Below are 12,599 nucleotides of genomic sequence, written 5' to 3' on the forward strand. Positions count from 1 at the left end.
AGTGATATTTTTTACAGTTAGCAAAAATTTACACCAGGTGTTACAGACTCAAATCAAAGGCTTCTTTTAGTCTTTAAAAGCTTACTGAAAAAAAATGAGTGATGTCAAAGGTGAATGTCCTGTGGTGGCTTTTTGATTCAGCAATTGGCGAAATACATGAGTTACACATACCAACTTCTTATTCTTTCGGCTGCTCCCGTTAGGGGTTGCCACAGCGGATCATTTTCTTCCATATCTTTCTGTCCTCTGCATCTTGTTCTGTTACACCCATCACCTGCATGTCCTCTCTGACCACATCCATAAAACTTCTCTGAGGCCTTCCTCTTTTTTCTCTTTCCTGGCAGCTCTATCCTTAGCATCCTTCTCCCAATATACTCAGCATTTCTCCTCTGCACATGTCCAAACCAATGCAATCTCGCCTCTCTGACTTTGTGTCCCAACCGTCCAACTTGAGCTGGCCCTCTAATGTACTCATTTCTAATTCTATCCATCCTTGTCACACCCAGTGCAAATCTTAGCATCTTTAACTCTGCCACCTCTAGCTCTGTCTCCTGCTTTCTGGTCAGTGCCACCATCTCCAACCCATATAACATAGCTGGTCTCAGTACCGTCCTGTAGATCTTCCCTTTCACTCTTGCTGATACCCGTCTGTCACAAATTACTCTTGACACTGTCTTCACTTTTTCACCTCTCTTTTCCCCATTACTCTGTACTGTTGATCCCAAGTATTTAAACTCATCCACCTTTGCCAACTCTACTCCCTGCATCCTCACCATTCCACTGACCTCCCTCTCATTTACACACATGTATTCTGTCTTGTTCCTACTGATCTTCATTCCTCTCCTCTCTAGAGCATATCTCCACCTCTTCAGGGTCCCTACTATCGCTACAGATCACAGTGTCCTCCGCAAACATCACAGTCCATGGGGACTCCAGTCTAATCTCGTCTGTCAACCTGTCCATCACTATTGCAAATAAGAAAGGGCTCAGAGCCAAACTCTGATGTAATCCCACCTCCAACTTGAATGCATCCATCACTCCTACCGCAGGCCTCACAACTGTCACACTTCCCTCGTACATATCCTATACAACTCTTACGTACTTCTCTGCCACTCCTGACTTCCTCATACAATACCACAGCTCCTCTCGAGGCACCATGTCATATGCTTTCTCCAGGTCCACAAAGATGCAATGCAACTCCTTCTGGCGTTCTCTAAACTTCTCCATCAACATCCTCAGAGCAAACATTGAATCTGTGGTGCTCTTTCTTGGCATGGAACCATACTGCTGCTCACTAATCATAACCTCACTTCTTAACCTAGCTTCCACTACTCTTTCCCATATTTTCATGCTTTAGGTCATCAATTTTATTCCCCTGTAGTTACTGCAGTCCTGCACATCCCCCTTATTCTTAAATATCGGCACCAGTACACTTCTTCTCCACTCCTCAGGCATCCTCTCAGTTTCCAAGATTCCATTAAACAATCTGGTTAAAAACTCCACTGCCATCTCTCCTAAACACCTCCATGCTTCCATAGGTATGTCATCTGGACCAACGGCCTTTCCATTTTTCATCCTCTTCATAGCTGTCCTTACTTCCTCCTTGCTAATCCTTTGCACTTCCTGATTCACTATCTCCACATCATCCAACCTCTTCTCTCTCTCGTTCTCTTCATTCATCAGCCTCTCAAAGTACTCTTTCCATCTGCTCAACACACTCTCCTCGCTTGTGAGTATGTTTCCATCTTTATCCTTTATCACCCTAACCTGCTGCACATCTTTCCCAGCTCGGTCCCTCTGTCTAGCCAATTGGTACAGGTCCTTTTCTCCATCCTTAGTGTCCAACCTCTCATACAACTCATCATACGCCTTTTTTTAGCCTTCACCACCTCTCTCTTCACCTTGCGCCTTATCTCCTTGTACTCTTGTCTACTTTCTGCATCTCTCTGACTATCCCACTTCTTTTTTGCCATCCTCTTCCTCTGTATACTCTCCTGTATTTCCTCATTCCACCACCGGGTTTCCTTTTCCTCTTTCCAGATGTCACGCCAAGCACCTTTCTTGCTGTCACCCTTACTACATCTGCTGTAGTACTACTGTAGTACTGTCTGGTAACTCTTCACTACCACCCTGTGCTTGTCTCGCCTCCTCCCTAAACTCAACCTTGCAGTCTTCCTTTTTCAACTTCCACCATTTGATCCTTGGCTCTGCCCTCGCTCTCTTCCTCTTCTTGATCTCCAACGTCATCCTACAGACCACCATGCTATGCTGCTTAAGTACACTTTCCCCTGCCACCACTTTGCAGTCTTCAATCTCCTTCAGATCAGCTCTTCTGCAAAGGATGTAATCTACCTGTATGCATCTTCCTCCACTCTTGTACGAACCCTATGTTCCTCCCTCTTCTTAAAATACGTATTCACCACAACCATGTCCATCCTTTTGTCAAAATCCACTATCCTCTGACCTTCTTCATTCCTCTCCTTGACACCATACCTACCCATCACCTCCTCGTCTCCACTGTTCCCTTCACCAACGTGCCTTTTGAAATCTGCTCCTATCACCACTTTCTGTTCCTTAGGTACACTGTTCATCACTTCATCCAACTTACTCCAAAAATCTTCTTTCTCACCCATTGCACACCCAACTTGCGGTGCATGTGCACTAACAACATTCATCATCACACCTCCAATTTCCAGCTTCATAATCATTACTCTGCCTGACACTCTTTACACTTCCAAAACACTCTTGACATACTGTTCCTTCAGAATAACTCCTACCCTATTTCTCCTCCCATCCACACCATGATAGAACAGTTTGAATCCACCTCCGATCCACCTGGCCTTACTCCCCTTCCATTTAGTCTCAAGCATACACAATATATCAACCTTCCTTCTCTCCATCATATCGGCTAACTCTCTCCCCTTACCAGTCATACTGCCTACATTCAAAGTTCCTACACTCAGGTCCACTCTCTTTACTTTCCTCCTCTCCTCCTGCCTCCGGACACGTCTGCCCCCTCTTCTTCTCCTTCACCAACATTTAGACAAAATTATTACATGTGTCTTGGTCTCTTCTTCTGACATCACCTTTTTGTTGTCACTGTTTTTGGTCTCTTGGACAAGCCATAGTTATTATAAAATTCCTTGTGGAGTTTTGGAACGTGTGATGTTACACACATTTGATGGCTGGTTGTCAATATGATGGATGACTTCAATCACAGTTTTTGATCTTTTTATATATGTCTGTTTCCCAAACCATACAGATTTTGTTCCGCTTATGGATGTCCGTTTCCCAAGCCATAAAGTGATCAACACAGTTTTTAATCTTTTTATGTATGCAAGTCATAAAATAATCAATATGGCCTGAGGCACCATTCTGGTCTTCTGCTTTGTTTATGCAGATATTTTAACTTGATTGATTACTGGAACAATTTGGGAAGAGGATATGCTTTGATGTTAATTACCTCCTTAAGTGTTGAGTTCATCATGTTTATTTGAACTTTAATATGATAAAGTTTAGGAAGAGAAGGCACTTTGATTTTAACTGTCCTTGTAAAATTAAGTTAATCTTGTTTGTGCTGAGCAAAAGAAAAAGAAATATATATAGAAAATTTAAAATCCAGGACACTACAGTCCTCTACCGCCAAAGGGCCACACTTCGCTTTTATTTCCAGTTTGTAATTGCACTTGTTGCTGAGATTCTGACTTCCTTGGGTTTGAGAGCGATTAAAAACATGATAAAAAGTATCACGTAGTTAAGGCAATCCCTTTTAGAGGGAGGATTATGCTATGAACATACCACCTGCTGAAAAGCATAAGCCCCCCCTACAGCTGCATGATAGTGTGACATTTGATCAAAGGGTGGGTCTTCACATGACACTTTGAGAGTTACAAGTACAGTGTAACAGTACTCACAGGTGCTGTAAGACAGGGGCAGCCAACTCTGGTCCTGGAAGACCACCGTGGCTGTAGGTTTTCATTCTAACCCTTAATGAGTGTCCTGTTTTTGCTGCTAATTGAATTGCTCTTGAAGACTCAGACCACTTAATTGTTTCTTTTTCCTTAATTAGCAGCCAAACAATAATGAGATACAAATTGAGCCAAAACAACTGGTGTCCATCATACAATATCTGAAAATAAAGAACGATGAAGATCTCAGGAATGATGGTCTGCTCAGGTCCCCAAAACATTTTAACAGTGCTCTTAGAAAGAGAAAATAAACAATTTCAGAAATGTCTGCTGATGTACCATGAGAGCAGCAACAAGCCACAGAATTAAAGAACTTGTTTAATTAACAACAAGAATTGGCACCTCATTAAGCAGCTGGTTGGAGTGAAATCATTTGGATTTTGAGGCCTTGACTTAGTTGGTCTTGTGTTGGCTCCCTCACTTCACATTTAATTTCTGTTTCCGTGCCATTTAAGGAAAGAAATGAAGCAATTCAGAGGAACGATGAAGAAATTCAGGGGAACAAATCTTAAAAAAGCAATTCAATTAAAGTTAATTCAGAAGAAGTTAATTAGCAGCACAAACAGTGCACTCATTTAAAAAAAGGGTTAAAATGAAAACCTGCAGCCATGGTGGTCCTCCAGGACCAGAGTTGGCGATCTCTGCTCTAAGAAACATTGCCTATACTCTTAAGTAGAAACTGAAAGACCAATGCTTAATAAACTATCATAGGAAAAATGTGTAGCAGACAGTGTCTGGTTGTTAATTGAACCCATGATGCCTGGACTGTAAAACTGCATGCCAGGACTCTTCAAACTTATACTAAAAGCAGTACTTACAAATCAAACATAGAATCAAGACCTTCATTAAATGCATCGTTTTCAGTAGAGTCACTACAGGTGTTGAGAATCTGACTCCAGCTCTGTGCATAATGATGCAAAAAGATGACCTGTTGCTGAAGTAATTTATTTCCTGTCTTTTACGCACAGCTATGACATTTAAAATGATTGGCCACTCATAGACAACTATATAATATTAGGAGGAGCTGAAACTCGGCTATCCAATGCTAATGTGCCTTTCTTTTACTGAATATGGCATGAAGTAGATGAGATCATTGATAAAAACAGATTCACTTAGTTATGACACACTTAGTTATACTCTCCTCAGGGTAAACATGTATGTATCGTATATTTTAGTAATGAAAGTGAGCAGACAACATAGAAACTTATGATTTGTATCAGAGAAGACACCCTTGCATATGTAAATTTATCTTTATTGCCTTTTGATTGACTTGTGGGTTTACTGCAGAGTACACAAACATCTTTGAAATTTGTCTGACACCTTGTGCATAACTGGCCACACATCTTGGGATATGGCAGCAGAGGAAAGGTGAATTGACGTTTAACTTTGAGGCTGCGATCAACGATGAAATCAGCAGCTTTGATGTCTCCATCCAGCTGGTCATGGCTGACAGTGACTGGTGATATTCAGGCCTGAAGTTTAACTCCTTTATTTTCTCACTTATCTGCATCTTTAACTTTACATGTTTGGGCTTAGAGCCCAAAGGACTTGCGCCACGCTTTGGGAGCTTAATTGCAACACAAAACCTGATTTTTTTTTTATTTTTTTGAGCAAAACAATGAAAATATTCAATGAATGCATTTTTCTTAACAATGGTATGGTGAACAAGGCTGGAGAAGCAACTAGTAGAATACTAACCACTCCTCAAACTTATGTGCATTGTGCCTCTCTTTCTTTTCTTTTTTTTTTTTTTTAATAACAAATATTGTGATAGATATATTTTGGATTATCCTACTTGCCTAAAAGGGATAGTCAAACAAAGAGGTGCAGCCATTTACTGAGTCTTCAGAATTATATGAATAGAATACATCTATTTCAATTTCCATCCACAGTGATTATCATTAGGCTTACTACTGCAGATTCTGTTTTTAATTTAGCTAGGATGTAGAGAAATGAAAACTTTTCTCTATGCCAAGTATTTGCTTGATACATTGACCTTGAAATGCAGTGGCAGAAATTAAAAGCAGATTGAAATGCAAAAAATGTGGACAATGGGAGGGTAGCATTATATAGTGATGTAGCAGAATTAAGAGGTGACATGCAAATACAAATTGGTAGCAAATATTTGTGTATTCAAAGGGAAGGTAAAAATACAGAGCCAAAGAAAAATTTCTGTTAGTAGAAAGGCCTCCTCCACAGGGGCTTGCAACCTGTGATACGATGTATTGTGATTTGGAGTTGTGAAGTGAATTGGGCCTGTTACAAGCTGAGGACTTGTATTCAAAAGCCTAAATAGCTACAGTAGAGTGTTAGCTGTTTGTTGTCATCATGATGGATAGGATACAAGTTTGCCTGTGGCTGTAGACCAAGTGCAAGTTTGCAGCTAAGCAATATGCATATGCACACTGTGCTTTGGCTACAGTTTGGTTCACCTTAAGATTGTATACTCCTGCTTGAATATTTAATAGGTGCAATGGGTCATCCATAGAATAAATAAGCTTAAAATTGCATGTGTGGGTGTGTTTTGTCAATTAACCATATTGGTTTGCTATGCTTTGAAGTAAAACACAGTGATCTGTTGCATAGCACTGATGTACAAATGATTTTTCCAATGGTTTTTGGCTCATTCTAACCAAAATAAGTAACTACTTTTGGTAGTTGCATGAATACCCTTGTAAGACTGCATAACAGACAACCTTGCGTGGTAGGACCTGTATGCTTATAAATGTGCAGCAGTTGGTGAAGAAAATGTCAAAGTGTAAGTGAGAAGCACAATGAACAGAAGAGAGAATTAGAAAACACACAATAGTGTGTTAAGTTTCTATATGTAAGAGTAGCATGTACCACCAAGTACCAAAATCAGTCGGCAATCGAAGCTTTTCATGATGGCACTCAGTACTTGATGGCCCAATATCATGGGACACGGTGTTACCCTTTCTCATGTTTGCTGTTCATGAATCTCCTAAGGCATCTACCGGCTTAAGTCTATTTGAACTATTATTTGGCAGGAGACCATGAGAGGTGTTGTGTATTTTTTGGGAAAAATGGATGGTGATTCATGTTGATACTCACAGGATGAAATTTGTTGATTGGGTTGTTTCGCTACAGGAACATATTTCTAAATTGTCCACATCACTGTGGAGCATCAGCAACATAAACAGGAGGCACAAAAATGTAATTATAATAGGAAAAGCAAACTTTGAAAATTCAAAAAGGGTGAGTGGGTATTTGTTTTGCTCCCATCTGACCCACATAAGTTTCTGGTGAAATAGCTGTGTCCTGTGGTGGTGGAGGAACGAATGAGCCCTGTGAACTATAAGTTTAGGATTACCGGCCAGTGAAGTCCTGTTCAAATCTCACATGTTAATTTTTGAAGGAGTGCCATGACCCTAATGTGCAGGTGGTGCCCACTAGTTCTGAAATCTCTCAAACTGAGGTTGCTATTGATGGACACACAGAAGGATGAGCTACTGTCCCTGATTGGAAGGAACTCTGATGTCTTTTCATCCATCCCTGGCTAAATTGAACTTGGCGAACACAAGATTGTGATTGAGCCTGGTTTTAATGTATAGATGTGCCCATATCATATAGCGGAAGCAAAGAGGACTGTGGTAAACTATGAGGTAATGACGTCAATTCACCTTTCCTCTCCAGGAGTCTAAAATTATCTAAATCTTATTATGTGATATCATCTACTGTTAAATTCTGCTCCGTACTTCTAAAAAATTTTTAATTTTTTATTGAGGATTTGTTCTGTTCTGTGTATTGTATTGTATTGTATTGACCCCCTTCTTTTGACAACCACTGCACGCCCAACCTACCTGGAAAGGGGTCTCTCTTTGAACTACCTTTCCCAAGGTTTCTTCCATTTTTTTCCCTACTAGGTTTTTTTTTTTTGGGAGTTTTTCCTTGTCTTCTTAGAGAGTCAAGGCTGGGGGGCTGTCAAGAGGCAGGGCCTGATAAAGCCCATTGCGGCACTTCCTGTGTGATTTTGGGCTATACAAAAATAAACTATTGTATTGTATGCTTGAGTTGAGTGTGATTCACGAGACAGTTGTTCTGGTGCCAAAACTGAATGGTTCTTTTCAGTTTTGTATAGATTTTAGACACTAGAATAAAATTTCCAAATTTGATGTGTACCCGATGTGACGAATTGATGACTTGCTGGAGAAACTCTGACAAGCCTCATATATTTCCACCCTGGATCTCTCGAAAGTGAAACTGGCAGGTACTTCTAGAGGAATCCAGTTGCAAGAAGACCACATTCGCCACCTTGGATAGGTTCTTCAGATTCACTTCTTGACTGCACTGAGTTTTGAAGAATCTGGTTACTATACAAGGTAAGACACAAAAATAACCGGATTGATAAAAAAATATATATTTATTAATGAATTAAAGCATTCTAAACATTGTCACCTTCTATATAACTCCCCATCTCGATCTCTACACCGCTGTATATGTATCTTCCATTGATTGCAACAGTGCTGGAAGTGTTCTTACTTGAGGCTCTTCAACAGGCTTGCCATTTCTGTCTTCACTTCATCCACTGAAGAAAAATGTGTTCCCTTCAGGTCGCTTTTGATTTTCGGGAGCAAGTAAAAATTACAGGGAGTTAAATCGGGCAAATAGGGAGGATGATCGAGGCCAGGAATGTTTTTGTCAGTCAAAAACTGCTTTATGGAAAAAGCAGTACAATCATTTCGAACAATCTTATTCACCGTTTTAATGTTTTCATCCGTCCAAGATGAGCATGGGTGACCTGGACGTTGAACATCTTCCACATTTTCTTGTTCTTCCTTGAAACATTTGTGTCACTCAGAAACTTTTGTGCGAGACAAACTGTTATCACCATACACTGTTTTTATAATTTCATAAATTTCTGTGGCCGTTTAGTTCAATTTCACAAGAAATTTGATGTTTATTCTCTGTTCGAGTTTTTCATCGGGCATTATAGCGGCAACTCATCTAGCAATTGTTGTGCAAATACTGACTGGGCTTTTCATAGGATATACCTAGCCAGTCAGCGGTTTGAGAGGGCGCGTAGGAGGGGATATAGTCCCATGATTCATGTCCGGCTGACCTCCAGACTGTTTTCCAGGAAAGCCCCAAGCCCAGTCCGGTTATTTTTGTGTCTCACCTTGTATGCTTGGTGATTCGTTTACAGTAAGGAGTCAGTCTTCCCAAGAGTATTCATTCTAACAAAATCTATTTAAGGGCAGGGTATAAAATTTTCTAAAAAACCTTCAGCAGGTATTGGTGACATGTGCAAATAAATTTTCTTACACTATAAGTTATTCCTCTTTTTATTTTGTTTCAGATGGCCTTGCAAATAATTGAAGAGTCAGAGTCACAGCTGTGGTGGGCAGGAAAAGAGTTAAAGAGGGGAAAGAAATTATCAGACTATCTGGGCAAAAATGAGAAAACAAAAATAATTGTAAAGCTACAAAAGGTGAGATTTTAATTAATTTTAATTTTCAATAAGAGAGAGAGAGAGTGATGGACACACAGAAGGATGAGCTACTGTCCCTGATTGGACATTTAGCCATCCCTGGCTAAATTGAACTTGGCGAACACAAGATTGTGATTGAGCCTGGTTTTAATGTATAGATGTGCCCATATCATATAGCGGAAGCAAAGTGGACTGTGGTAAACTATGAGGTAATGATGTCAATTCACCTTTCCTCTCCAGGAGTCTAAAATTATCTAAATCTTATTATGTGATATCATCTACTGTTAAATTCTGCTCCGTACTTCTAAAAAATTTTTAATTTTTAATAAGAGAGAGACCCCTCCTCGAAACGCCACCTTACCGTGGTGGAGGGGTTTGCATGTCCAAGTGATCCTAGGAGCTCTATTGTCCGGGGCTTTATGCCCCTGGTAGGGCCACCCAAGGCAAACTGGTCCTAGGTGAGGGATGAGACAAAGAGCGGTTATACAAACCTCCTATGACGAATAAAAAATTTGGACGGCGTTTTCCCTCGCCCGGACGCGGGTCACCGGGGCCCCCCTCTGGAGCCAGGCCGGGAGGTGGGGCTCGATGGCGAGCGCCTGGTGGCCGGGCTTCCACCCATGGGGCTCGGCCAGGCACAGCCCGAAGAGGCAACGTGGGTCCCCCTTCCCATGGGCTCACCACCAATGAGAGGGGCCAAGGAGGTCGGGTGCAGTGTGAGTTGGGTGGTGGCCGAAGGCGGGGACCTTGGCGGTCCGATCCTCAGCTACAGAAGCTGGCTCTTGGGACCTGGAATGTCACCTCTCTGAAGGGGAAGGAGCCTGAGCTTGTGCGTGAGGTTGAGAGGTTCCGGCTAGCTATAGTCGGGCTCACCTCGACGCACAGCTTGGACTCTGGAACCAATCTCCTTGAGAGGGGCTGGACTCTGTACCACTCTGGAGTTGCCCCCGGTGAGAGGCGCCGAGCGGGTGTGGGTATACTTATTGCCCCCCGACTTGGAGCCTGTTCATTGGGGTTTACCCCGGTAGACGAGAGGGTAGCCTCCCTCCGCCTTCGGGTGGGGGGACAGGTCCTAACTGTTGTTTGTGCGTATGCGCCGAACAGCAGTTCGGAGTACCCACCCTTTTTGGAGTCCCTGGAGGGTATGCTAGAGGGCATACCATCTGGGGACTCCCTCGTACTGCTGGGAGACTTCAATGCTCACGTGGGCAATGACCGTGAGACCTGGAAGGGCGTGATTGGGAAGAATGGCCCCCCCGATCTGAACCCGAGTGGTGTTTTGTTATTGGACTTCTGTGCTCGTCACGGATTGTCCATAATGAACACCATGTTCAAGCATAGGGATGTTCATATGTGCACTTGGCACCAGGACACCCTAGGCCTCAGTTCGATGATCGACTTTGTGGTCGTGTCGTCGGACTTGCGGCCACATGTCTTGGACACTCGGGTGAAGAGAGGGGTGGAGCTATCAACTGATCACCACCTGGTGGTGAGTTGGCTTCGATGGTGGGGGAGGATGCCGGTCAGGCCTGGTAGGCCCAAACGTGTTGTGAGGGTCTGCTGGGAACGTCCAGCAGAGCCCCCTGTCAGAAGTAGCTTCAACTCCCACCTCCATGTCCCGAGGGAGGTGGGGGACATTGAGTCCGAATGGGCCATGTTCCGTGCCTCTATTGTTGAGGCGGCTGACCGGAGCTGTGGCCGTAAGGTGGTCGGTGCCTGTCGTGGCGGCAATCCCTGAACCCGTTGGTGGACACCGGCGGTGAGGGATGCCGTCAAGCTGAAGAAGGAGACCTACCAGTCCCTTTTGTCCTGTGGGACTCTGGAGGCAGCTAATAGGTACCGGCAGGCCAAGTGGAATGCAGCTTCGGTGGTTGCTGAGGCAAAAACTCGGGCATGGGAGGAGTTTGGGGAGGCCATGGAGAACGACTTTCGGACGGCTTCGAGGAGATTCTGGTCCACCGTCCGGTGTCTCAGGAGGGGGAAGCAGTGCAGTGTCAACACTGATATACATATACATATATACCATATAGGTGGGGATGGTGCGCTGCTGACCTCGACTCGGGACGTTGTGGGTCGGTGGGGGGAGTACTTCGAAGACCTCCTCAATCCCAATAACATGCCTTCCAATGAGGAAGCAGAGCCTGGGGACTCAGAGGTGGGCTCCCCCATCTCTGGGACTGAGGTCACCGAGGTGGTCAAAAAACTCCTCGGTGGCAGGGCCCCGGGGGTGGATGAGATATGCCCGGAGTTCCTCAAGGCTCTGGATGTTGTAGGACTGTCTTGGTTGACACGCCTCTGCAACATCGCATGGACATCAGGGACAGTGCCTCTGGATTGGCAGACCAGGGTGGTGGTCCCCCTCTTTAAGAAGGGGGACCGGAGGGTGTGTTCCAACTACAGAGGGATCACACTCCTCAGCCTCCCTGGAAAAGTCTATTCGGGGGTTCTGGAGAGGAGGGTCCGTCGGATAGTCGAACCTCGGATTCAGGAGGAACAGTGTGGTTTTCGTCCTGGTCGCGGAACAGTGGACCAGCTCTACACCGTTAACAGAGTCCTGGAGGGTGCATGGGAGTTCGCCCAACCAGTCTACATGTGTTTTGTGGACTTGGAAAAGGCGTTCGACCGTGTTCCTCGGGGGATCCTGTGGGGGGTGCTCCGGGAGTATGGAGTACCGGACCCCCTGATAAGGGCGGTTCGGTCCCTGTACAACCGGTGTCAGAGCTTGGTCCGCATTGCCGGCAGTAAGTCGAACCCGTTTCCAGTGAGAGTTGGACTCCGCCAGGGCTGCCCTTTGTCACCGATTCTGTAAATAACTTTTATGGACAGAATTTCTAGGCGCAGCCAAGGTGTTGAGGGAGTCCGGTTTGGTGGACTCAGGATTGGGTCACTGCTTTTTGCAGATGATGTTGTCCTGTTTGCTTCATCAGGCCGTGATCTTTAGCTCTCTCTGGATCGGTTCGCAGCTGAGTGTGAAGCGGCTGGAATGGGAATCAGCACCTCCAAATCCAAGACCATGGTCCTCAGCCGGAAAAGGGTGGAGTGCCCTCTCAGGGTTGGGAGCGAGATCCTGCCTCAAGTGGAGGAGTTCAAGTATCTTGGGGTCTTGTTCACGAGTGAGGGAAGAATGGAGCGTGAGATTGACAGGCGGATCGGTGCGGCGTCCGCAGTGATGCGGGCTCTGC

At 44.1% G+C, this 12,599-nt stretch overlaps 1 protein-coding gene across 2 annotated transcripts in view; it reads left to right on the top strand.

Moving 5' to 3' along the window:
• cfap298 (cilia and flagella associated protein 298) overlaps positions 1–12,599 on the top strand; it is a 159,222-nt gene that overhangs the window by 83,492 nt on the left and 63,131 nt on the right. Inside the window, exon 6 of one of the 2 annotated variants that reach the window (XM_051925755.1) lies at positions 9,286–9,417. The exons of the other annotated variant lie outside the window; for it this stretch is intronic. Within the exon in view, the coding sequence (XP_051781715.1) occupies positions 9,286–9,417 (132 nt within the window). The remainder of the gene's footprint in view (positions 1–9,285; positions 9,418–12,599) is intronic. 2 annotated transcript variants of the gene reach the window in all.

The sequence above is a fragment of the Erpetoichthys calabaricus genome, chromosome 4 (genome assembly GCF_900747795.2).
Source record: "Erpetoichthys calabaricus chromosome 4, fErpCal1.3, whole genome shotgun sequence".
NCBI lineage: Eukaryota > Metazoa > Chordata > Cladistia > Polypteriformes > Polypteridae > Erpetoichthys > Erpetoichthys calabaricus.